General features: G+C 44.0%; 1 protein-coding gene across 4 annotated transcripts; it reads left to right on the top strand.

The window, feature by feature from the left end:
- Window positions 1-179: 179 nt before the first annotated feature.
- LOC109879338 (FMR1 autosomal homolog 1) lies at window positions 180-26376 on the top strand. Of its 4 annotated transcripts, none has more exons than XM_020471510.2 (17): window positions 180-849; window positions 3546-3598; window positions 6360-6453; window positions 7404-7475; window positions 9759-9907; window positions 10279-10372; window positions 10620-10736; window positions 10856-11026; window positions 11157-11235; window positions 11467-11624; window positions 12000-12086; window positions 21239-21467; window positions 22216-22395; window positions 22978-23178; window positions 23304-23408; window positions 23626-23711; window positions 23805-26376. In XM_020471510.2, the coding sequence occupies exons 1-17, from the start codon at window positions 799-801 to the stop codon at window positions 23910-23912; spliced, it is 2034 nt and encodes a 677-aa protein (XP_020327099.1). In that variant the 5' UTR covers window positions 180-798; the 3' UTR covers window positions 23913-26376. The 4 variants fall into 4 exon arrangements, with proteins under 4 accessions (XP_020327099.1, XP_031688115.1, XP_031688114.1 ...); XM_031832255.1 differs by having other exon boundaries at window positions 183-849; window positions 11467-11576; XM_031832254.1 differs by having other exon boundaries at window positions 183-849; window positions 7404-7490; window positions 11467-11576.
- The last annotated feature ends 1583 nt before the right edge of the window (window positions 26377-27959 follow it).

Genomic DNA, 27959 nt, shown 5'->3' with positions numbered 1-27959 from the left:
CTCCAATAGATATTACAAAAATTGATATTTGGTTCATTTATTGGATAATACACTGACCAACCTCTAACTATTGAACCAATAAAAACAAATCTAGAGTTGATTGACGATTGTTTTGACCAATGATCATTCAGGATGTCGTTTTGGGTGGATCTTTCAAGAGGGGTGGGATTTTCGAGGTCATTCCGTAACTCGGCGTGCGTTTGAGGGGACGGGCGGTTGGAGTAAAAGGAGTTGCCGGGCGATAGTGCACCACATACGTTTTTATCGGGAGGAGTCTTCCTAGCAAAATTGCACTTCAATATAAAATAAAGGAATCGCTTTGAGGACTTTATACAAAAACATTACATCGACTGCTGCATTTGTATGCCTGTTTTAACATCCCCGCAAGTGACGGAATCAAGGTGTTGGTGATAGCTAACTTAGGTAATTAGCGATAGCTAACATCATTAGTTTACTAGCTTTGAAGCACATTGCAACTTGACTGCCGCGGTCCCCGTCTCAACGCAGGACAGCACCTTGATTGTGCCGTTGCACGCCAGCTAACAAAGCTATCGATAGTTTGCTAACTAGTGTGAGCAAACGTCAAGTTGACCGCTGGAGACGGTATCTGTTGATCCCATCAACACCCAACTCCCCAGCCCCTTCACCCCTCTCCCTCCACCACCCGAAACACTGGAAATCCACAAACGGTTGGAGAGCGGCGACGGGCCAGCGGCAGGGAAGCTGGGGGTGGTACCGGAACCGCACGGAGTCGTAGCGGCTTCAGAAAAGACTAGTCGTGGGGACCTACCGACTACTATGGACGGGTTGGCGGTGGAGGTTCGCGGCTCGAACGGGGCCTTCTACAAGGTAAAGGAAATGACCGGTGTAATTAGGTTAGTCATGCGTTAACGTTAAACAACCACAAATATGAATCAGTCGACATTGTTTTGTTTTAACTAGAGTAGCTAGGTAGGTAGTGAGTTCATCTTCGTTGTTAGTTGGCAGATTCGGGTCGCATCATTCATTGAGTAGGCCCAACATCAAATGATAAGGTCCCTATTCATAGATTTCTACTTCGTCAGGGTTTGCCATTGTGGTGAACGCTTGTCGTGGCCTGTTTTTGTTAGCTAAATTCAAAATGTCTTAACTATGTTTTCTGTTCGGGCTGTTCAGTTAGCTAACGTTAGCCGGTTAGCTACCTAGTCTGGCATCACCTAACATCTTCCCGGGCACTCCTTTCTTTGGTTGGAGTTAATAGCTAACCTCTCAAATTGGCGAGAATGTGGGTTGGAGAATGATGCCACATCTGAAATGGTGATACCTAATGAAATATCGATCTGTTTGTTTGCTCTCCCGGTTTATCCCGAGCAATAACCCCCCCCCCCTTCAATTCTCTTTCCAAGGAGTGGGCTGAGTCAGCCTTCATTATTTCAGTGAATCAAATTACTTACTTAGTTAGTCAGTCAGTCAGTCAGTCACATGACTGTTTCCAAAACAATCATCACACCACAATGGCTTAATAACCAACCATACGTGACACAACAAGGGGAAGTCAACGATTTCAGTCATTTTATTTAGTGACTCCTCAAATTGAGTCAAATTACTTCTTGATTCAATGTCTGTGCCAAATGGTTGCTGTAGTGTAAGAGTGTGTGTGTGTACTGGCAGACAGTTGAATAGGCCCTAGTGATTTGCTATGAGTTGAATGGCCCAGGGCTGACACTGACTGAGGGACTGAATCAGGTGTTGGTAGAACAGATTATCCTAATCTCAACACTCCGTCAGTCAACACCATAGTCCTCCCCCTTTCCATGCTCTCTTCCTATCCCTCTTTTCCTCATATTTCCATTCTTTCATTCTCTACCTCTTTTGTTTAGCCCCGTCTCATTTGTTTCCTCACTTTTTCCGGCCTCTTCTCTAGCTCCACTCTCCCCTCTCATTGACTCGTGGTTTAGACTATTTTTACACTCCTCTCCCTCTCACCTGTTCTGTTTACTGGCTGACAGTTTTGCACTCTGGCCATTCACGCTTATTTCTCTCCTCACTCTTGTTCAGATTTGATTTATATTTCACCTTTTTAACCAGGTAAGCTAGTTGAGAACAAGTTCTCCCTGTGTATTCTAAAGGTGTGATTATGATTTCCAGAGGAACCAGATTGTTTGGATAATTTAGGTGAAGAAGACATGCCTGATGTCTTGCACATGCGTAACACACACAAACTACAATCCCCTTCAGCGCTGCCCTTTCTGCACGGTTACAGTAACCCATACACAGATGCCAAAAGGAATATCCTGCTATACCAGTAATGTCAGGGGTGTAGACCTGGCACACCCAGAGGAGACCCTCTTTGGGCATGTGGGGAGTTCTAGTCCTCCTGGAACAGCACGTGGCCGGAGAAGGAGTGACATCACTGTACGGCCGTGAATGACCACTCTAACCTCTATGCTCTCCTGGGGTCATGTGACCACGACTGCCATGCCAAATGGCTTGCCTGACCCTTGACCTGATAGTAGAATGGAACACTGTTCACTACATCACACAACACGTGGCTACTTCAGTAGGCCCTGTCATGGAATATAGCTATTAGGCCTACCTCCTTTCTTCCATCACAGCAGCTATCAAGACAGTGTTTTTCCTCTGTGGTAGGTACTACCTATCCAGTCTGTGCCCATGCCTGCAGTTTTGCGTGACAACGACACAAATGGTGACTGTGTGTTGTGACATTGCAGTTCAATCTGGCTTCCATCTGGCTCTTTGGCCATCTCTCTGGGGCATGAGAATGTGGCAGCAGAGCTGTGAAGTTAATGTGAGATTGTGTAATATGAGGGAATCTAATGCTAAGTGCTTTCATACATAGCCTAATGCTCGCTCAGACTGCCTCCTGAAATCTAAGCAGGTTTTCCTGGGAAGTGCCAGCCCTTTCATTTCCAGCAGGTGAAACTCCCTCACCTCAGCTCTGACACTCCCTCTCAGGCCCTAGTGCCACTGCCAGTGACATCGGCCCCATATAAGGCAGTGTAACACTGAGCACTGTGGCACCCCCCCCCCCCCCCCCCCCCCCCATGTCTCCGCTCTACTCCCACCCTGATGGAGAGTTTATGCCACTGTGATAGATCTGTTAATGGCTGACTGTGATGGATGAGGAACAGATTTGGGCGAGGGGGTCTCGTAATGGTTGTTGATCAAGGATATGGTATCGCATTACTTTCTCCAGTGGGCACGGTCTTGTGCGCTTTTGATACCCATGTAGTCAGACCTGTTTTTACCCGCTGACAACACGCAAAGCCACATTTATTACATTGAAATGAGAGATGTCCAGCACAGCAGGACTGTCCACTGCTGTCAAGATAATTCTGTTTTTTTGCCACATCCCCAGAGCTCTCACACATCCAGAGAGTTTCAGTTATATTTCCCTGTCCCCAAGATGGCTACAGTCTTTTCAGTAACAGTCATAGTTCTTTCATGAGTTATGAGTCTACCCATTAGTCCCTCTGCCCTCCCATCAGTCAGTGGCGTAGACGTTTGCCTAACATAATGTTTGGGGTTTCTCTCTTCTTTTTCAGGGGTTCATCAAAGATGTCCACGAAGACTCACTCACAATAGTATTCGAAAACAAGTAAGTTTTCATTCTCTCTCGTGAGATAACGTGTAGAGTTGACCCTCTGCTTGTGTGGTTACTGACCCATGGAAGATCTGTCCGAGTTGCACACTATCACTAGTCTAGCCACTCTGCTCAAGTCATCACTCTCCCCCAGTTCTTTGGCCTAGTTTTACTGTCCTGAAATCCCCGTTTCAGAACCACCTGTGGTCCGGATACAGCTGTCCACAAAACCTTTATAGTCCCCCTCCCTCTTCTTTCTGGAACTCATATCCCCCTGTCCTGTTCCATCCCATCTCGCTAGCCACCCTCCTCCTACCCCCTGTTCCTCTTTCTCTAGTTGACTCTGTAAATAAATATACTCCCCTGCTAAATATAGTTCCCTATGGTATGCAGGCAGGGGGGCTGGACAGTGGCCCCTGCCATTCTTCGGATGGCTCTGCTGTTCCAACAACCTCCCTTCTGTCCTCTTGCCTTGTGGAAGTGTAGGAGTAGCTGGTTGTGAGATACTACGTGAATGAATGAAAAGCCATGCTTTCTATGAGACTGCTGGCTACTGCTCCTTGACACCATTCTCCTTCATATTTGAACCACTGACTTCAAAATAGGGTTGACCTTTACATTATATTGGCTAGCTAGCCTATATTACAACTGGAGATGAAACAGTGTTTTACATTTCATATCACGATTATAGTGACAATTTATGCTTATCAGTATTATCGCGGTATTGTTCAAATGTGCTGGAAATGTTCTAAGTGTACTGATACACACTGAAATAATTTCACCAAGTTTTAAATTGAAAGACAACCAATCAAATTAGAATCACTATGCACTTTTTCTGTGCGTAAACATTAAAATTATAACTTTAAAGATGGCACCATGTGGCCATGAGAGGTAAAAGTTTCCCAAGTGCAGATTTTTAATGAACACAACCTTAAGTTGGGGCGGCAGGTAGCCTAGTGTTTAGAGCGTAGGACAAGTAACCGGAAGGTTGCAAGATCAAATCCCCAAGCTGACAAGGTAAAAATGTCGTTCTGCCCCTGAACAAGGCAGTTAACCCACTGTTCCTAGGCCGCCATTGAAAATAATAATTTGTTCTTAACTGACTTGCCTGGTTAAATAAAGGTAAAATAAAAAAAGTAAGCAAATCAAATGTGCATATAAAAACAACACAAGTAAAGCAATGTGCATGTGAGAACAATACAACCATATGTAAACAAATCCAATGTGCATGTGAGAACAATACAACCATATGTAAACAAATCCAATGTGCATGTGAGAACAATACAACCATATGTAAACAAATCCAATGTGCATGTGAGAACAATACAACCATATGTAAACAAATCCAATGTGCATGTGAGAACAATACAACCATATGTAAACAAATCCAATGTGCAGTGTTGACATTTAAAATAACAACACAAATTGCAATGAGCTCAACAATTGACATAAATACAGGAGTCTAGAGTGTTTTTCCTGTTGGAACACTTTAAAACCAAGTCGACGTCTGCCAGATATTAAATGAACAAAATATGTTAGGTAGGGTGACGACTACATAGCGTGTTAACGTGTGCAATGGGCAAATAGACTGCAGACACATACAGCAGCAGAACGTCTAGTGTTTTTACAGGAGTAGGTAACACTGAAAGCTTCAGTTTACATTATAGACAAGCTATTAGTAAGTTACAGACAAACCATAACATTTCCAAAGTCCTTTCCAAAGTCCCCACATCATGCATTGAGCTAAAAGTTAAATTACCTTGCATTCGCTATAAAGTAGTAGGTGGTGGTCATGAAAATGACTCAAGAGATTTGAAGTGTTGCCCCCTTTTCGCAGTTATTTATTTTATTAATAAAAACTAAAACGGTAACCGTTTCATCCCTAAATACAACTATGATGAACCCCCTCACATTTGACATAAATATCTTTCTGTGAATCTGAAGCCAGTAGGTTGAACTGTTTTTAGACTGAGCTCTCATTTGGAGTGTTTTATGTAAAAGGACACGCTACTACCTACCGGATATCCTAGTTTTATATGATGCTTGATTCTCACCCATACAGTCTTCCCGTAGATAAATGATCTAATGTACATTATAGGTGGTGTCTTAGGATCATTACCATATGTAATCCAGTAACTCTATTAGGTTTATGGCTTTCCCCTTCTTGTAAACGCTCATTCATCTCACTTCCTGGCCCCCACTGACTGCCTGTCACCAAGTGATTTGTCTGTCAGCTAGAGAACACTGCTTCAGGCAGAATGACTATTAAGCTTTAGTTATGTTCGGGGTTGACACGCTTTTGGGTCTCGCTTCTGTTTCTTTATGGTACTTTCATTAGGGTCTGTGTTCCGGGAAGTTTCTGCTACACATGCGCACACACCAGAGGCGGCTGGTGGAAGGAGCTATAGGAGGACTTGCTCATTGTAATGGCTGGAATGGAATCAATGGAACAAACACATTGTTTCCATGTGTTTGTTTGGTATCATTCCAGCCATTGCGATGAGCTCGTCCTCCTGTAGCTCCTCCATCAGCCTGCTCTATCACACACCCAGACTTTATTCTGGACCGAACTGGTGTGGCGATGTCTGTCAATGTAATATAAAGTGTTGGACAGGAGGTGAACTTTCATAAATCACATGACAGGAAGAGGGGGGGTTAGCTGATGTTCCTCCTACTGTTGTAACTGAAAGGTGTTTGTTTCCCCCTTCCCCATCTGTCTCCCTCGCTCTCTCCACCTCGCTGCCATCTCTCTCTCTCTCTCTCTCCCCCCAAAAAGCTGGCAACCAGAGAGACAGCTGCCCTTCAGTGACGTTCGGCTGCCGCCCCCAGCCGACTACAACAAGGACATCGGTGAGGGAGAGGAGGTGGAGGTACGTCTGCCCGCTCATGTTATGTCCCCAAATTCTCCAGATCCCACTATCTCCCACTAGGGTTGCAAAACAGATTCCAGAAACATTCCAGGAATCTTCCACCTGGGATTTCTGAGAAAACCTGGGAATTTTGGGAATGTTTCTGGAATTTTGCAACCTAATTCCCCTCATTATGTTTTGAGGGCCAGGAGTTTTTCCTCACTATGTGACCTGACCAGAAAAACAGTGGAAACTCCTTCCTTGGTTGGTTTCTACCTCCTGTTTAGTCCATTGCCCACACGCTCTGTGCTATTCGGATACTTGGGATGTCCCTAACGCATTAAAGCTGAAATTTTTAAAATGGTTAAGTTTAAGTAAGGGTAGGATTGTCTCAAGGATCCCGGATAGCACTGACCCTACCCACATGTGATGTCATAAAGCATTCCATACCACACATTAATCCATATCGCTATCAGTGGTTTAGTTTGCTTCCTCCGTCGTGATTCCATTCATAGCTGGAGATTACTACCCATGAGCCCGGGTCCCAGCCAGTCCAGAGATTACCCAGAGTCCTGTTCACTACGGCAGAGCGATGTGGAGACGGATTAACCACAGTCCAATTTAGACATGATTAGCCAGCTAGGATTCCATTCTTCAGCACAGCAGCACTCTAATCATCATCGCCATGGAGAGACACTACATCTCACTGTTTATCATATCATTACATAATCACTTTACTAAATATTTTGCCTGACCTGTTTGGTTAATGTTACATGGTAGATTTCAGAAAGTTTCCCCTCTTCTTGTAATTGTTCTGGTATCATTGCTCTGGGGCATCCCTAAGCAGGATGAAATGATCAGGAAATCCAGAATTTCAGTAAAACCTGCGAGTTACTGGAATTTTGCAACCCGAGCAGGTATAAACACCTGAATGTCCCTTTATAATCATCTCCTGTCTACCCCTCCAATAGGTGTACTCGAGGGCCAATGAGCAGGAGCCATGTGGCTGGTGGCTGGCCCGGGTGAGAATGATGAAGGGAGAGGTGAGTCAGGGACTGGTGAGTTAGGGGTCGGGTGCACGCTGGGGCCGGCATGGGGTCGGTAGGGGGCGGCACTGTGCGTGTTATTTAAAAACAATTCTGTGTGCTTGCATGCAACATGGTCGGGTCTCACTCTCTTGTGTGAAGAGGTGATGAACATCCCCGTATCTCAACCAAGACTTTGGTGTATTGTTGCTAAATAGTCCCCTTTTTAAATTTTCTTTATCAGTCCAAGTAGTCACTTGTGCAATGTCATGTGCATGTTGTGTGATGCAGCAGCGTTTTACACACACGCTCCGTCCACTACGGGATACCCCTCAGTCATCCCTTGTATAGACCCACACACAGCACTCTAATGTAGGCTAATTGGGATAACTAATGCAGCAGGAAGCACATAGGCATAGGCAGCCATGTACTGTAGGGTCACCTAGACTACACACAGATTCTACATTCCTTATTGACCCCTAGCACTTCTGTAGATCCCACCTAGTCTTTGAGAAGGAAAACGGAAGCAACTACCTTAAAAAAAAAGTTATATATATATCTCTTTTTATTTTTTTTACATAAAAAAAATAAAAATAAAGACATTTAAGTGTAATTTGGGACTCCGTGTGCCAGACAGGGAATAGTGTTTAATGTTAGTCGCTAAATTCCTAAATCAACCCTCGGCCCCTACTCAATAGCCAAGCCAGAAGATCTGAGAGGATTGGATAGGTATATAATAATAATACAAAACTTTTTTTTTAAGGTAGTTGCTTCCGTTTTCCTTCTCAAAGACTAGGTGGGATCTACAGAAGTGCTAGGGGTCAATAAGGAATGTAGAATCTGTGTGTAGTCTAGGTGACCCTACAGTACATGACTGCCTATGCAGTCAATTATTATCGTCCCAATTATTTTATATATATATATAAAATAATTGGGACACAACCACTTTGTCTTCCAGACAGGCAGACTGATCCTGGGTCAGTAGAATGTGACTGGGGGGGTGTTAAGGCTTCCACATGCTTCAGTTTGGCTGACGCTGTACCGAACTCTGCTAGGCCAACAGAACGAGTGCACTCGCATTCTTAAAAAAAAAAAAAACCTTTGCTTGGAAAACGAGAAGGCGGCAATGGAACTGCTTGTTCGTCTTAAGAAGCCGTAGCCAGTCTATGCTTCTTCAAAGTTTTCAGAATTGATCTTAGATGATTTAAGAAATCTGTTGTACATTTTTATAATTTTGCAGAGGGGATCTAAGTCGTGCAATTTTGCGTCCAAGATGTTTGGTGCTGTAGCCTATTTGTCAATGTGCATGTAAACGAGTATCGTTGAATGACAACAAACACTTAATTGAAGAATCCCTACTAATGACCAATGGAGTGTGGACTTTCATTTTTTCATTTTAGTTAAAGTAGTGCCATATTGTTTAAGTTCATTTATAAAGTGAATAAAGTTTGGTTTTGAATTAGACCATTTGCATTTGTGAATATGAAATTTACCTAGTATTATTAGCAGTTCCTCCAAAAACCTTGCCGGCGACCAAAACGAACAGAAACGTCACATTGCCGTCATAATATATGCACAAACTGTTTCGAATGGGAAGCATGCGGACGGCGTTAGTGAGGCTTGATGCTGGATTTGACCACACGTTTGATCAGTGATAATGGTTTGGAATGTCAGCTTTGTGTGGTTTGTGCTTTGTGTGGTTTGTGCTTTGTGTGTAGTTCCATCTCTCTCGCTCTCTCCCTCGCGCTCTTTCTCTTGCCCTCGCTCTGTCAGAAGGGACTAAGAAAATGACTATTGGTTAATTTATCACATGAATAAAACCTTAGCTGAATTACATTTTTAAAGAGAAGTGCCATTTCTGATTAACCTTGACCCAAAGCCCTATGAATATTCAATGTAAGTTGTCTTGTGTGGAATGAATAATTTACATCTTTTGGGCTGTTTGATTGTTTGCTCTGTTTGCTCCCTAGGTAGTTTGGTAGAAGTACCTCATCTAGCCTAACACACTATAGTCCCCATTATTATTATTCGGCACACATTATTTCTCTTGCCATTTCTCAATCTCTGAAAACCCTTCTTATTTGAAATGATCTGACAAAGATCCTTGCAGGATTGAAACGTTGTTTATTGATAAAGGTTTATGGTGGAGCTCTGTGTAAAATATACTTTTTTTTTTAATGATCCTTGTTATTTTACCCATATTTATATTAATCTGGGTCTGTTTCTATTCATTAAATATTTTCTTTCTCTTGCTATTTCGCCATCTCTGAGAACCTTTGTCTCTCTATTTGAACCCTTTAGTTCTACGTTATCGAGTACGCAGCGTGCGACGCCACATACAACGAGATCGTCACGCACGAACGCATCCGGCCCGTCAACCCCAACAGCCCTTCCTCCCGAAACTCCTTCCACAAGGTCCCCATCGCCATCCCAGAAGACCTACGGAACATGTGAGTGTTTGACCTCTGATCCCTGCAGTGCACTACACCATCCTCACCACTGGGGCGGCGCTGTAGCACTACTCAGATTGAACAACCAGAGGCAACATGTTACTCCACTAGTCATTGGAGTACATTGGCTGCACCTGAATTGGCTCCCTATTTATTGAAAGGCTACTTCCGTAACATGGTGCACTATGTAGGGAATAGGGTGCTATTTGTGAAGGGTTTCTTGTTTAGACATCGAAATGTTGTCATTGGAGCTTTGTCTTTGAGCTGTCTTTTGGGCAGGCCATCAGCCTCTTACAGTAGCAACATAGTGCACTGTTGTGAATAACTGTGGTTTGACCCAAGTTATTATTATTTTTCTTTTTAACCAACAGCTGTGCGAACGACAACATCCATAAAGACTTCAGGAAAGCCATTGGAGCCAACTGCATCTTCTACAGTGCAGCTTCACACGAGCTCATCGTGCTGGTCAGTATCACAGCCACTACTGCTTCCAGGGCCTGTATTCAGCACTCCTACTCTGAGAAGCTTAGTGATCTAGGATCAGTTTGCCCTTTTTAGTTCATTATTAGGCAATTATATGGACTGGGGGGACCTGATCCTAGATCCGCTCTCCTCCTCTGAGAGCAGTGCTACAAGGCTAGCGTTTTTAGTAATGTGCCTTTTTCTTCTTCTTTAACCAGCTTTCTCAGACTAACACTTCTGCTTTCTCTAGTCAACAAATGAGACAACAGTGAAGCGTGCTGCTCTCCTGAGCGACATGCACTTCCGCAGCATCCGTACCAAGCTCATGCTCATGTCCCGCAACGAAGAAGCCACTAAACACCTTGAGGTATACACACACACTTCTCCCCTCATGTTCATTCAGTTAGAATCAAACACTCTTGAGAATGTAACTTGGAGACTGGCCATCAACATGTAGACAGACACCCTATTGTCCTTGTCCCCCAGACAAGTAAGCAGCTGGCGTCCGCGTACCAGGAAGAGGTGAAGGTAAGGGAAGACCTGATGGGTCTGGCCATTGGCTCCCATGGTGCCAACATCCAGCAGGCCAGGAAGGTGCCTGGTGTCACCGCCATCGAACTGGAGGAGGAGAGCTGCACCTTCAGGATCTACGGAGAGGTGGGTGGGTATGTTGTGGTGAGAGTGGGGTCTTGGTGTGTGTCAGCGTGTGTGTGGCAGGCTGTCAGCCTTTATCTCTCTCTGTATGTGTTTAATGGCAGGTTGGATTGATGTTGTGTTTGCGTTGCAGACCCCAGAAGCGGTGAAGCTGGCCAGGGTTTTCCTGGAGTTCAAAGAAGACTACTTCCAGGTGCCCAGGAACCTCGTAGGTGAGTGACGCCCCACCCCCATGATTTAGTCAATCAGGAAAGTTCCTGCATACACATGTACTGAGAAACAATGATTGTCTGAATTGTGGCATCTTTTATAATTTGATATAAACTAGAGGGCAAGTTGGTCAGGATGATATCTATGAGGGTGCCCATGTTTACGGATTCATCCAGCTAATCCTTGGTCTCCAAATGCCCCCTCTTCTTCTTCCTCTCTCTCTCCTCTCCCAGGAAAAGTGATCGGCAAGAACGGCAAAGTCATCCAGGAGATTGTGGACAAGTCGGGGGTGGTGCGGGTCCGGATCGAGGGGGACAATGACAAAAAGCTTCCCCGTGAGGAGGTAGGCAAGCAGGGGGCTGGCAGAGAAGACACTGCCCCTAAAGAAGAGGTGAATGGAATTTTGCAATCCATAGGCTTGGTCTGTTGACGCTGTCAGTTGTCCCATTTCAGTTTCCGCTGCATGTCTGTACTGTACATTACCCATTCTAGGAGGGGTTGCTTGGGCCCACTCCATCGGTTTTTGTATATCACTGTTGTTCAGTGTGCTTTTCCCAACTTTATTAAAAGAAAAAAAATGTCCCTTCAAAGAGAAACCTCTATGTATTTCTACATCAATTTAAAGACACCAGTTATTTGGCCCTTGTGGAAATGCACAAATGTGTCCAAATGTCCATAACTAAACATCAGGACTCGTCCACCTCCAAATGTATAATGAAGCGTAACAGTCTACCAGTCCACTCTCTTACACTGTCCTTCTCTCCAGGGCATGGTCCCCTTTGTCTTTGTGGGAACTAAAGAGAACATCAGCAACGCCCAGGCCCTACTGGAGTACCATGTGGCCTACCTACAGGTGAGGCGCGCACACACACACACACAGAGGGGAGAGATCACTGCCGCTCTCAGGCCTGACCTCTGCTCATGTCAATTAAACATTGGACCCCTCTCTGTTACGACACGTTAAGATATATATTGACCCTATATGCCTGTGTATTTTTTTATACATGCTTACATACATACGTACTGTGGGCCAATGGCCAGAATATAGACGCATGGTAGGAGTTCCCATTACCCACAGATTTAGGATCAGATTACCCAACCCCCCCTAACCATAACCGTTAAAGGGAATGGAAAAAATATCTGACCCTGAATCCGGGGCAAGTTCTAGTCTAGCTACTCTTGTGTGGTGTTCTTCTGTGTATTCTACACACCACCACTTCTGTATGGGGAGAGGGGAGTAGATGCAGTGTGTAGAAGGTGGAGGTGTCGGATCATTCCAAATTGGTCACCTGTCCCACCCTCTTCCACCTACCTCATGTGAAAGCTGCTGAGAGCGGCTCCATTTTGCCCTTACCCTGTGCTTTTAAAAATAGCCCCCTACTCAGGGTTGGGACGAGGGGTAGGGGTGTAGATTACAGGATATCTGGACCCTAGCCTCCAAAAATAACGCACCCTCTACTCATCCTTGCACCCCCTCACCCATAGTCAGCCACCTCACACAAGGCTCAGTGGCGACAGCTGTCGCATTCTGAAGTGACACCCTCCAACCCTTCCACCCTAAACCACCTCACCTAACCAAAAGTTCCCAGTAAACTGCTGTCTACTTTAGCCCAATCCCTAAAACGCCTAAACTGACCACCCCCTTGTACACACTGCAGAACGTAGTGTTTGGCTCTTACATGGCTTATTTCACAAAACCACTGGGAAATCACATCAAACTGCTGCACATGGTAAAGTCACATGACTTAAGGCTGTGTCAACTCTGCAGTGATGGGGTTTTCCCCACTAAATGTGCATCCCAAATGGCACCCTATTCCCTTTTTATAGTGGACTACTTTTGAGCAGGGCCCATAAATATGTGTTGCTAAATAAATAATCAAATCATATAAATTTTTGCCAGTCCACATAGTCGAAGTCGGAAGTTTACATACACCTTAGCCAAATACATTTAAACTCAGTTTTTCACAATTCCAGACATTTAATCCTAGTAAATATTCCCTGTTTTAGATCAGTTAAGATCACCACTTTATTTTAAGAATGTGAAATGTCAGAATAATAGTAGAGAGAATTATTTTATTTCAGCTTTAATTTCTTTCATTTCCAGTGGGTCAGAAGTTTACATATACACTCAATTAGTATTTGGAAGCATTCCCTTTAAATTGTTTAACTTGGGTCAAAGGTTTCGGGTAGCCTTCCACAAGCTTCCCACAATAAGTTTGGTGAATTTTGGCCCATTCCTCCTGGCAGAGCTGGTGTAACTGAGTCAGGAGTGTTGACCTTGCTCGCACACACTTTTTCAGTTCTGCCAACAAATTTTCTATAGGATTGAAGTCGGGGCTTTGTGATGGCCACTCCAATATCTTGACTTTGTTGTCCTTAAGCCATTTAGCCACAACTTTGGAAGTATGTTTGGGGTCATTGTCCATTTGAAAGACCCATTTGCGACCAAGCTTTAATTTTCAAGACTGATGTCTTGATGTTGCTTCAATATATCCACAATTTTCCTACCTTATGATGAGAGCGGGTGACGTTTGAAACGCTATTAGTGCGCGCTAACTAGCTAGCCATTTCACTTCGGTTACACCAACCTCATCTCGGGAGTTGATAGGCTTGAAGTAATAAACAGCGCAATGCTTGACGCACAACGAAGAGCTGCTGGCAAAACTCACGAAAGTGCTGTTTGAATGAATGTGCTCAGTCAGATACTTAGATACTTGTATACTTGTATGCCCAGTCAGATTATATGCAACGCAGGACACGCTAGAAAATATCAACCATGTGTAGTTAACTAGTGATTATGATTGATTGTTTTTTATAAGATACGTTTAATGCTAGCTAGCAACTTACCTTGGCTTACTGCATTCGCGTAACAAGCAGTCTCCTTGCGAAGTGTAACGAGAGAGAGGCAGGTCGTTATTGCATAGGACTAGTTAACTGTTGCGAGATTGGATCCCCCAAGCTGACAAGGTGAGACTCTGTCGTTCTGCCCCCGAATAAGGCAGTTTAACCCACCGTTCCTAGGCAGTCATTGAAAATAAGAGTGTTCTTAACTAACTTGCCTAGTTAAATATATATATATTTTTTTTATATAAATAAAAATCTGCAAAATCGGTGTCCAAAAATACAGATTTCCGATTGTTATGAAAACTTGAAATCGGCCCCAATTAATTTGCCATTCCGATGATTCGGTCGACCTCTAGTTGGGATGGTGTTCTTCGGCTTGCAAGCCTCCCCCTATTTTCTCCAAACATAACTATGGTCATTATGTCCAAACTGTTCTGTTTTTGTTTCATCAGAAGTACAATCTTTGTCCCCATGTGCAGTTGCAAACTGTAGTCTGGCTTTTTTATGGCAGTTTTGGAACGTGGCTCCTTCCTTGCTGAGCGGCCTCTCAGGTTGTCGATGTAGGACTTGTTTTACTGTGAATATAGATACTTTTGTACCTGTTTCCCCCAGCATCTTCACAAGGTCCTTTGCTGTTCTGGGATTGATTTGCACTTTTCGCACCAAAGTACGTTCATCTCTATGAGACAGAACTCGTCTCCTTCCCGAGCGGTATGATGGCTGCGTGGTCCCATGGTGTTTATACTTGCGTGCTATTATTTGTACAGATGCATGTGGTACGTTCAGCCGTTTGGAAATTGCTCCCAAGGATGAACTAGACTTGTGGAGGTCTCCAATTTTTTTTCTGAGATTTCTTTAGATTTTCCCATGATGTCAAGCAAGAGGCACTAAGTTTGAAATAAATAATCTGTCTGTAAACAATTGTTGGAAAAATAACTTGTGTCATGCACAAAGTAGATGTCCTGACCGACTTGCCAAAACTATATAGTTTGTTAACAAGAAATTTGTGGAGTGGTTGAAAAAAAGTTTTAATGATTCCAACCTCAGTGTATGTAAACTTCCGACTCCACTTCTAGCTACACATATGCTTTTTAACTTAACATGTACCTTGGCCTCTGTCCTATAGGAATCTTACACACAATGCCTATAGAAAGACTACACCCCCACCCCCTGGATTTATTCACATTTTATTGTTACAAAGTGGAATTGAAATGGATTTCATTGTAATTTTGTCAATGATCTTCACAATACTCTAATGTCAAGTGGAATACAATTCCAAATGTGTTAAAGGATTAATGAAAAATAAAACTAATATACATTTATTAGATAAATATTCACCCCTGAGGCAATGCATGTGTTAACTCACGTCAAATTGCTGCCAACTGTGTTTTCTTGAGTTAGTCTGAGCTTTGCACACCTGTATTGTGCGATATTTGCCCATTTTAATTTTTGGGTGAAATTCTTCGAGCTCTGTAACATTGCTGGATCATGGCTAGAAAGCCATTTTCATGTCTTGAAATAGATTTTCAGTCTGATTTAGGTCAAAACTGTAACTCAACCACTCAGGAACGTTCATTTGGAAAGCAATTGCAGTGTAGATTTGGCTTTGTTGTAGGTTATTGTCCTGCTGAAAGGTGAATTCCTCTCCCAGTGTCTGGTGTAAAGCAAACTGAAGCAGGTTTTCCTCTAGAATCTTGCCTGTTCGAAGCTTCATCCTGCTTATTTTCTTCCTGAGAAACTATCCTGTCTTTGCTGATATTAGGCATAGCCATACAATGATGCAGCCACCACTGTGCTGGAAAATAAGGCGGTATTTACTCAGTGACATGTTGGATTTGCCCCAAACATAAGACTTTGCATTTAGGCCAAAAATTGTAGGCCTTTGCTGTGTTTCACAGACAACAATCATGCGTTGTTGCATACATATGCATGTCTCGCATGTGGCTCAGTTGGTAGAACATTGCATTTGCAACACCAGGGTTGTGGGTTCGATTCCCATGGGGGACCAATACTTGACAGTACAAAAATGTATGCACACTAAATCGCTCTGGATTAGAGCGTCTGCAAAATGCAAAGCGTCTATGGGACTAATATTGAAACCTGCTACACCGGCTGAGACGTTCATCGTATGTACAGGGCTTGCAAACTTCTACGGATTACAAAGGGAAACCCAGCTGCGAGCTGTCCAGTGATGTGAGCCTACCAGACGGGCATAATTCTTTCTATGCTTTCTTCAAGGCAAGCAACACTGAACCTTGCATCAGAGCACCAGCTGTCCAGGACGACTGTGTGATCACACTCTCCGTAGCCGATGTACAGTGGTTCGTTCTTTAAAAGTTGCAGCGTAGGGAGTAGGCTACAGTACTGGGCTATTTAGCTAAAGAATGCTGTGTCGTGCAGGCACGCGGGAGACCGGGGTTCAATTCCCCAACTAGGAGGAAGGAGTAGGCTGTCCTTGTAAATAAGAATTTGTTCTTAACTGACTTGCATAGTTAAATAAAGGTTACACTAAGAGCATAACATTTATACACCATAATTTTTTGTCTAGTGAGTGATTGTAATCTGAGTAAAGGCCAAAACATTTATTTCTGTTTTTAGAGGGAGAGAAACGCTGGGCAAGTTGTGCACTGCATTCTGGGACTCTCAATCACGGTCAGATGTGATGCATAATAATTTTTTTGTTTTATCTTTTCTGGTGGTTGCAATTTCAGTTTAATCCAATCACGCCTAGTTGTAGTACAGCCAACCTAACTAAGAAATACATTTGACAATAGAATTCTCCCCCTTACCCTCCTAGGCAAGTCTATTGACCAGCTACCTGCTAATAGCCATAATGGCGCTGTACAACGTGACCGTGTGTGTTTGAAAGAGTATTTTCCAGTAAACTGAAATGAGTTTACCTTCATTAGACAACTTTGTTCCAATATTCCTGTCGTTCTGTGATATTTATTCCCATAGTAATTTTAAGGATTCATAACTAATAAACATCTGCATTTTGAATGAGTATTTTTATCATTTTATTAAGAAATACAGTATTGTACAGTATGTGCTTTTACATTTGGATAATAAAGTATTTAAACAAATGCAGGTGGCTTATATCTTATCAGGCTACTGTGCAGTCTGACAAGTAAACATAGCAGAACAGCATAATGGTCTGGATGGCACTTGCTCTGCCCAGTGAGCAGTTGGTCAAGTTCTGTTGTCAGAAGAGGAATGGAAATGTCAGGATGACCTGATGAACCCACCAGGTATGTTGACTCCGCCTGTCGGAGGTTGAGTTCCAGAGCTCACAGGTGTGCCTGGCATGGATTGTAACTTTCTCGTTCCTCGCCCTCTTCAACGCGTCATTCTCCACCAATGCTGCCTCGCTCTGGACCAATGCATCAGCTGTCGCCCGTATCTCTTCCCTCAGATAATGTTTCTCTTTCTGCTGGTCTGCCTTCAATGACTTGATCTCATCTTCAAAGTTTGAATCTGATCCATGTGCACCTTCATCAGATGAGCAGAATGGTACCACCCCTGAGCCCCCATCAATTTACAGTGGCCTATGATAGAAACGGTAGATCAATTAAGAATGAATTGACTCCAATACTAATGCTACGTACACATTTTAAGAATCTAGCAAAACTAACCGCTTTCTTGGCAACCTTGTGTTTTGTCTCGGTGCGGCATGTTGTCCAGCCCTTTCTCCACTGATCTCCATGGATGGTTGTCGGCATGGTTGTGTTCTCTGCAAAAACACATTAACATTTATTTTATTTAACCTTTATTTAATTGATTTTATTACACAGTATGCCTCCACATTGATAGGCAATATACATGTTTGTTCTTTTTTGTATAGAAAATGCTTTTAAACCAAAATACCTTTTTTTATTTTTTTTATTTTTAGTTCTGGTGATCATCTCAGTTCTAGCAAATTTTCAAGTCCTCTTGAAAATCCTAACCCTGGAACGGGTAGCACCATATAAAGAAGCTGGCTTGATGAAAACGATGTCTGTTCTCTTTGGTCACAATGTCCTTTTTTGGGGGGTAAACAGCTCGTTTTTGAATGGTAAATGTTATGGGTGCAGTTTGGGCCGGGGTGAAGAGTACTGGAAAGGTGACTTTCACACCTACAGTAGCCGGGCTATAAAGTGTAGTGTCCTGCTAATCTGGCTACAAGTGTTTGAAAAGCTGTTTTCAAAATGCCACCAGCTGTCCCTTGCTAATGTAAATAAAACACAGCATCTTGTTTACATTTTGTTTGCTTTCTTTATTGTAACCACAATGTCACATCATTTGTATCTACCTTTCCAATTACTTTCAGAGTTTGGTATTTACAAATGTGTGCATTTCCTGTCATTAAAAAAAAGAATTGTCTTATGCCTTTGAGAGGTCTAATGCTTTTAATATTTAACCATATCTGCCCTCAGATATTTATTCAGAGGGGTGTTTTTCACGCCATTATTAGTTACATTGTTTTAGTTTGAACGTGCAAACTGGCACTAAGAACAGCAGGAACGTTTCCCTAGTCAGCACCATTATTAGTGCAATGCCCCTGGAAGTGTTGCTCTGTGCTACCCATTGGGGTGGAGTGGGGGTCTACCCCCACCCCTTCCTCATGGGCTAGGTTTGTCTTCTGTGCGTGGCTCTGCGGCCCATCCCCTGCCCCCATGCCTTGAACCTCGCGTGCGCCCACCGCTATTTCAGTGGATAAGGCTGGAGATCTGCCAAGCAATCCCATTTTGCGCCATTTGGGTGCCATTACCAATATTTTATATATATATTGTCCTGCTAATAACAGGGGTAATAATAGATCTGTGAGAATATCCAAGGGTTTTTTATATCATTCAAAATGAATAATAATAATAATCACTGTTTAAAAAAAATAACTTTTCAAATAACTTGAGGGGGGGGGGTATTTCTTGACATTGTTACTAATTTGTAAATAAAGCCAGCTTTTATTTAGAATTGTCTTTCTTTTGAGGGCGAGAAACCAAAAAGCCTGCAGTCATCTCATGAGTCTCCCAGTCGAGGCCAGCACAGGTATTGAACCAGCTTCTGTAGCAACACAGCTTGCACTGCGATTCGGTGTCTTAGACTGCCGCGCCACTAAGGCGCTGTACAAAGTGACCTGTCAGGAGTAGGCTACAGTACTACAGAGACACAGTTGCGCCTTGGGACCCAAAAGCATAAACAGTGCTCTAACTCCCGCTTGCGCTGGTCTGGAGCAATGAAGTTGTGATGCAGGATACCGTACTAAACCACAAATGACCTCTAAGCATAATCGCAAAACCTTTTTTAGTGGAGCAACCACTTTAAGACCTTTTTATAAACAGGTTAACATTCACAAGGCTGTAGGGCCAGACGGATTACCAGGATGCTTACTCAGAGCATGCGCTGACCAAATGACATTTTCCACCTCTCCCTTAACATCTGTAATGCCTACTTGTTTCAAGCAGACCACCATTGTCCCTGTGCCCAAGAACACTAAGGTAACCTGCCTAAATGACTACCACCCTGTAGCACTCACATCTGTAGCGGTGAAATGCTTTGAAAGGCTCACATCAACACCAGCATCCCAGAAATCCTGGACCTACTCCAATTTGCATACCACCCCAACAGATCTACAGATGATGCCATCTCTACTACACTCCACACTGCCCTTGGGCAGAGTTTCCTGCCATTCAGGACCTGTATACCAGGCGGTGTCAAAGGAAGGCCATAAAAATAGTCAGGCTCCAGCCACTGAAGTCAAACTGCTCTGTTTCCACACGGCAAGCGGTACCAGGCCGCCACATCTGGGACAAAAAGGCTCCTGAACAGCTTATACCCCCCCAAGCCATAAGACTACTGAACAGTTAATCAAATGGCAACCTGGACTATTTGCCTTGAGCCCCTTGTTTTTTGCACTGACACTCTTGCACAGGCTCGATGAACACTCACTGAACTCTAATCGCACAAAATGCACTGACACTAACACACACACACACACACCCACACACACACATATTGACGCCACACACTCATACATTCTCATTCCTTCACACTCTTCACATACGCTGCTGCTACCCTCTTTATTATCTATGCATAGCCACTTTACCCCTACCTACATATTACCTTAATTACCTTGACTAACCTGTCTCCCTGCATATTGACTACCTGTATCCCTTGTATATATATCCTCGTTATTGTTACTCTTTCCTTTTAGAATATTTAGCAATACTGCATTGTTGGTTATGGGCTCATAAGAATTTTAAGGTGTGTGTGTGATTTTTATATATATATAACTCACACCGTTCAAAAGTTTAGGGTCACTTAGAAATGTCCTTGTTTTTAAAAGAAAAGGTTTATTTTTATTTTTTATGGATCAAGTTGATCTGAAATACAGTGTAGACAATGTTGTAAATGACTATTGTAGCTGGAAACGGCAGATTTTCTTATGGAATATCTACATAGGCGTACCGAGGCCCATTATCAATTAGCCTTTTAAAATGATAAACTTGGATTAGTTAACACAACGTGCCATTGGAACACAGGAGTGATGGTTGCTGATAATGGGCATAATGTAGATATTCCATTAAATCTGCTGTTTCCAGCTACAATAGTCAACATTAACAACATCCACTGTATTCCTGATGAGCTTGATCCTCCTTTCCAACAAATATCAAGGGTCTTATTCTGGTGACATGATGATCGATGCTTGGCTGCTGTTTGACAAATGCAAATAATATCGCTCTTCTCCATAATCTCGATGTAGTTAGCCTATCCGCACTGCTTCTGCAAGCTATTGGCTAGAGTTCATTTGCCAAGACCAGAGTTGGCACATTGGCAATGCAACCGGCAGAGTTGAAAAGGTGATGGAAACCCATTTAACTTTTATTTTTCATTCGGTACATGGGAATTGAATGGCAAAAGTTAATTGTGTGCACTGTCATTACGCATAGCCTTTTACGCAGATTTGAGAATATTCGCACGAAAATCTGCCAAATTGGATGGAAGCCTAGAGACTGATATAACGATTAAATCTATTTCATTCCCACTTCATGACGCAACAAAATGTGGAAAGTTTAAGGGGGTGTAGACTTTTTATAGTCACTATGTCCTAACATGTATCGCTGTCTCTCTGCCCTATAGGAATATACCTAATGATATATGTCCTAACATGTCCGTCTCTAACAGGAAGTGGAGCAGCTGCGTCTGGAGCGGCTGCAGATTGACGAGCAGCTCCGTCAGATCGGAGTGGGGTACCGTGCCCCCCCTAGTCGGGTCGGGGGGACCGGCCCCGGGGACAGGGAAAAGGGCTACCTCACAGACGAGAGCAGCAACTCCACCAACCTCCACACCTCCCGCACCTACGGAGGTCGCGGACGAGGACGCAGGCCCTCCAACAGCCAGTACTCTGGATATGGTGAGACGAGATTACAACTCCCATGATCCCTTACTGCTAACTGCATTCTATCATCTGATAAGACCAATATCTCAATATACAAACATACTTATCATACACGAGGCTAAACTTTGAGTGGCGTTTCAAATGTTTACTCAGCGACGGTGTACAGCTGTGTACATACCTTTTAACAGTGTCTGCTTGTACCCTGAACTCTCGCCCCCTCCCATCCACAAAGATGTAGTTCTCCATCACCCGGGATTTCTCCATGCTCCTTCATCCATATCAACCTACTTCATATCAGTCAGGAGAGGCCTATCTATTCATGTTAAGAAAATGTAAAGATATAAAACAGTCATTTACAATCAACCCAACGATCCTCACATGCTTCCATCTAAAACGTCAAATTATTATCTTGACTACAAGTGGATAGTTTGGTTCTGTGTGAACTTGGTGTTTGCAGGCTACACTCCGTCAGTCGATATGACGATTTGGTAATGTGCTTTGCTGCAGTGAACACCAACTGGTCTGACTATTTATTTGGTATTCTGCTGAGACAACTGGTACACCACACACACTTGGGACTAAAAACGACAGTTTTGTACAAAACACTCCACATTCCATCATTCCTGCCTTCATCCCCCTCTCGCCATTTGTTCATTTCACTCCATTTCTCTGTCAGAACAAAACAGCTGCTAACTTACTATCGTAATCGATTCTATTGTCAGTTGAAGTTTAGTCTCTAGCTGCCCCTTACTCTGTTTTCCAGGTACTAACTCTGAGCAGTCCAACGCTTCTGAGTCAGAGGACCTCAACGAGCGCGACCAGCGGCCCCGAGGCGTGGGCGGAGATGAGAGGGGTTCCCGTCGGGGTGGCAGGGGCCGTGGATCCAACACCGGACGGGGTCGCGGAGGACCCGCCTCAAGGACTACCAACTCTATCAGCTCAGGTGCAATACAGCAGGCTTATTAATGGTGCAATACAGCAGGCTTATTAATGGTGCAATACAGCAGGCTTATTAATGGTGCGATACAGCAGGCTTATTAATGGTGCAATACAGCAGGCGTATTAATGGTGCAATACAGCAGGCTTATTAATGGTGCAATACAGCAGGCTTATTAATGGTGCAATACAGCAGGCTTATTAATGGTGCAATACAGCAGGCTTATTAATGGTGCAGTACAGCAGGCTTATTAATGGTGCAGTACAGCAGGCTTATTAATGGTGCAGTACAGCAGGCTTATTAATAGTCCAAATGGGGTACAGGGTTGTATTCATTGTGCACCAAATATAGAAGGAAACAAACTGAAATTGGGAGGGACTTTGTGACCTTGTCCAATGAGAAATGCTCTTTTGAGTGTTCTGTAACGATGTTTTGTTCTGGTGTGCTCTAATGAATCAAATTGGTCCTTGGTGATACTGGGATGTTTCGGGTCAAACTTAATGGCCAAGTTTTCCTTCGTTACGACTGGAAGGTGGTACAGTTTGATATGCTAGGCCTCTCTTTCTTTCTCTCCTCTCTCCTGGCCAGTGCTGAGGGACCCGGACAGCAACCCGTTCTCCCTGCTGGAGGGTGAGAGTGAGCAGGGCGACACGGACACCAGCGAGGGAGTGGGAGGAGTAGACCGCAGGAGACGCTCCCGTCGTCGCCGTAATGACCAGGAGCCAAGCGTGATGGACGCCGCCGCCACAGAGTCAGACAGCCAGGTCGGACCCAACGAGAACGGACTGGGTAGGAAGTCTGGAGAGGGTCATTTTGTCGAGTACCAGTGTTAGTTATGCTGTGTGACTAGTTTGAAGTTGAAGTGTTAAAGTTACGTCTCTCATACTTCCCCTTTTTTTTCTCTCCTTTATCAGATGAGGAGGGCCGACCCCAGCGCCGCAACAGGAGCCGCCGCCGTCGTAACCGCGGCAACCACCCCGAGGGAGGATCCCCCAGCCGTGACAGACAGCCAGCCGAGGGTGAGCAGTGTGTCAGACGTCCCAAACCTCCCTCCCTGTTGTCAGTCTAGACCTTAGAGGAAAATGGTAGTCTGATCTAGTCTCGTATCCTTCCTTAGTCTCATTAGTCCTTAGTCTCGTATCCTTCCTTAGTCTCATTCGTCACTGTGTTGTGCTGGATTTGTCATTAAACAGTATATCCTGTTTAAATCACTGTTCTCTGGGTTCTTGCCTGTAGTGACCGTGGCAGACTACATATCCCGCGCCGAGTCGCAGAGCCGACAGAGCCTTCCCCAGGAGACACTTGCTGCTTCCGAGCCTAAAGTACACACACACACACACACACACACCGTAGAAAATACCAGCTTATAGCAACTTGTTAAACTGACAGTTTCCCCTCCTCTGCTGTTCCCCCAGGAGAACGGGAGCAGTGCCAAGAAGGACGAGCGCATGGTGCCCTCCAAGCGTTCCCCTAGCAACGGCATGGCCATGCCCAGCGAGACCCTGGTCAACGGCGTCTCGTAGAGGACTAGGTCCCACCCCCTAAAAACCCAGGTCTAGAGCAAGACTTCATGGCAAACTCTGTCCCTGCTTGCATTTACTTAAACCTTAAAACAGATGAGTGAAAAACAACAAAATACCGGATTCATACTTTGAGTGAGAGGGGGGAGAGAAAAAGTACAAAAAAACGACAGTCGCATCTTACTTAAACACACGTAACGGTGTATGTTATCCTATCTATCAGTACTTAGTGCTTATTTTAAAATACAACTAGGTTGCCAAAAGGGCTGGTGGATATGACTTGATTTAAAAGAGAACTGAATCTCAGAAAACAGGACGAGACAATTTTTTTTTTTAATGTTATTACTGGTTTGGACTTGTGGTCGCTCTCCCATTCAAACAGAAGCATCTCTAAAAGTTGAGAGGAGAATAGATGCCAGCTGGAGAAAGGGAGGGATAGGCGGATGAGTCCAAGCTGTGAAGAACAAGTGTCAGGAGTGCTACGTACCCTGGCCTAAATGTCGGTTGGTGATGACGGACAGACCGATGTGATTATTGATAGACATTGTGCCTTGAATTTGAAAAAGTTCATTGTTGAGTTTTGTGTCACAGGAAAGAGGTTTTTCTTTTATTTTTGCTCAGAGAACAGACCAGTAGTGAGGGAATGGGAGTTAAGAGTGTAGAGGTGTTAACTGTGGTAGGACAAAAAACAAGGGAGCGAGTGACTGGCCAGAAAGTCTGGTGCCAAACAAAAAAATTCAAGGCGCTTGTCCTCAGTGAGAGTGGACTGGACAGTGTTTGGGCTGTGTGTGTGTGTGAGAGATTGTGTTTGTACGTACGTGTGCACAGTTGAGAGAGCTGGCAACCACAGGATTAAAATCGGGGGGGGGGGGGAACACAGAATTCTTGGAACATAGCCCTGGTGAGGTCACAAAGGCAGGCGAGGCCGCTCTTTTGGCCGGGCGGGGTAGGAGGAAGTGTTGCATCACTTCCCATCTCCCATGCTCGACACTAGTGTCCAGGGCTGTCCCTATACATCCTGACAGACCGACTGACCGACAAACAATGAGAGGTTAAGGACTTGATGATATATGGATCGATTTAGACTTTAAACAAATGAGAATTTTAGTGCCTCGTTTTCTCATGGCCCACTTGCAGTGTGGAATAGAGAGGTAGGGTAGCACGGCGCTCTAGCTTCCAGCCACACTTACTAATGCCTGGGTGAACTGCAGAATCGCTGTCTGAACGCGCATGCCACGACGACCACGAGGGAAGGGAGGTAGACGGGTTGAAGGCGAGCCACGTTGTTTCACCCTTCTAGAATGGTCCATGTGGTCGTGGCTGGGGGAGGAGACAGGCAGACTGACTGTGATGCTCACAGCTTCAAAAGGGATGAGTAGAGCCATACACACACGGGCTTACACAGATGCACGACCGCACCACGACACTGTTGCAATTCAGTCACGGGCGGAGGGGTTCAGTCAGTGTGGTCGACTGTGCGTTGTGGTCAAAGGAGAAATTACAGTGTTTTGAGATGGAACTATAAGCGAGATGGTTGTCCGGTTCCTAAAGGTGGCGGTCGACAGGCGGGGGGGGGGGGGGGGGGGTGTGACTCAGAAACCCTTGGTGGCTCATGTTACTGCCTTGGTTACCTCTCTCAACTGCGTTTTGTTCTTTCCACATAGAAAATATGAAATAAAATGGAAATGAAATCAACTGTCTTTTGAGATGAACTGGTTGATTTCTTCTGAGTTTGCACTATTTTTCTAAAATGATCAACAAACCAACTGCATGATCATTCAGCAATAGCTTTGCACAAGGCAGAGGGTTCACGTTTCAGTTTCACCATTTTATCCGCTACTAGAACTGCTGCTAATGTCCACCTTGAATGTGTTTTAGAATCCATACCGTAGACACTTAAGTACTGTTCGGGATACCTTTCCACCACTCAAATTCACCCACAATATTGCTGCCTTTTTACAAGGATGACTAAGAATAAAAGAAACCCCATTTCCTTAGTGTAATTGTTTCTTACCCTCAAAAATTACTTATTGTAATACTCAGTGTAACATTGAGCATGATAGATGTTCACACAAGTATTGAGGCTAGTTAGGGATTGTGTTTACTGAATTACAATCACCCAGATTGATTGACCCCTTTTTCGTTTCAACTGTCTGCGTGTTAATGCGTCAGCAGCGCACTGAGTATTTCTATATTTGGTGCATGTGTGCATGCCTGCATGTAGGATTGAGAAAGATGGATTACTTTTGTCTTGTTATAGTGTGAAATGTGTACCTCGCTCCGTTGTCTTTAATACTATCTGCCGCTTGTGGCTCACTATCCCCATGTCTTTCTGGGTGGAGAGAATGTTGACCTTTCTGTGTGTGTATGCTAGTAGTACTGTTCAGGTACTGTCAACTCCTCAGTGTCAGGTAGGCTGGTCTTCACACATGTTCTGATGGCAATAAAGGACTTCATTGTTTGATAAGCATTTGTCCCTTTGGCTAAATCAAGAACATTTGACACACAAACCTTGGGACTGATAACTGAAATCCCCGTTATCAGTCACCTGATGACATGTAAATTGAATAGGTTAGTCTAATGCCAACCTTTACAATTGATAGCCTTCAGCAGAATTTTGCTAAACTCTGTCCTGGGTTGGTTTTTGCCCTAGCACCTACACAGCTGATTGAAAATAATTCAAGTTTGATGAGTTGGTTTTGAGTCAGCTGTGTCGTGTTAGGGCAAAAACCTAAATGTGCTCCCGGCGGGCCCTAGGAAACCCTGTTGTACAGCAGCGTACATTGATAATGTCTACATACAGAAAGGGGCTTTATGTTAATAAGGGGAAAAAAGCAGTCGCTGAGCATTTAGATCTGGTCCATTATGGCTGAGGCAGCACGTCACCCTGGATCTTGTTAGTCTTATGGCATTATATATACAGTTAACAAAAATAAGCGCAGCATGCAACAGTTTCTGAGTTAAGGAAATGTCAATTGAAATAAATGTAAGTCCTAATCTATGGATTTCACATGACTGGGAATACAGAACTTTAAAAAAAGGTAGGGGCGTGGATCAGAATACCAGTCGGTATCTGGTGTGAACACCATTTGCCTCATGCAGTGCAACATCTTCAGAGTTGATTAGATTGTTCATTTGTGGTCTGTGGAATCTTGTCCCATTTAAATGGCTGTGTGAAGTTGCTGGATATTGAAGGGAACTGGAGCACACATCGATCCAGAGCATCCCAAACATGCTCAATGGGGGACATGTCTGGTGAGTATGCAGGCCATGGAGGAACTGGGACATTTTCAGCTTCCAGGAATTGTGTACAGATCCTTGCGACATAGGAATGTGCATTATCATGCTGAAACATAAGGTGATGGCGGCAGATGAACGGCACGACAATGGGCCTCAGGAGCTTGTCAGGTACCTATGCACTCAAATTGCCATCGATAAAATGCAATTGTGTTCATTGTTTATGCCTGCCCATACCATAACCCTACCACCACAGGGCACTTGTGTAAATTGTATAAATGGCCAGGTGACTGAAACCAGTACAGGCTCCGTTTAGACATGAAGCCCAATTTATATTTTTTTTCCCACTAATTGGTCTTTTGGCCAATCAGATCAGCTCTGAAAAAGATCTGATGCCAATACCAAATAGTGGAAAAAATAAACCCAGCGATAGTCACTCCCAGATTTGAGTAAAGTAAATTGTGTAGGCAGCCTCAAGTGTTTTTACAGCAGTTAGGTGGCAGATCCGAATTAGTCCAACAAGGGGCAGCAGTGTACACCTGCCCAAGAGGGAATCGGTGGTGTATTCATTAGTCGGATTCTTTTGCAAGACTTTGGGTTGTTTACTCCAAATGTTATTAAACTGAAATTGTAGTTCAATTGAGTCTTCCAAAAAATAAAACGTCTGGGAGAAGTTGGAAGGAACCCTGTGGACTTCACTCCACTTTAGAGCGTGGAAGAATCGATAATGTATAGATGTGCAGCTGAGCTTGTCCCAAACACATTGCAGACTATTCGGATTGGAATGGCAACGTGTGGAAACTACAAATTAAT

This window comes from Oncorhynchus kisutch, linkage group LG9, assembly GCF_002021735.2.
Source record: "Oncorhynchus kisutch isolate 150728-3 linkage group LG9, Okis_V2, whole genome shotgun sequence".
Taxonomy (NCBI): Eukaryota; Metazoa; Chordata; class Actinopteri; order Salmoniformes; family Salmonidae; genus Oncorhynchus; species Oncorhynchus kisutch.
Note: the sequence above shows the minus strand (reverse complement) of the source record. Positions and strands in the feature narration are given on the sequence as shown.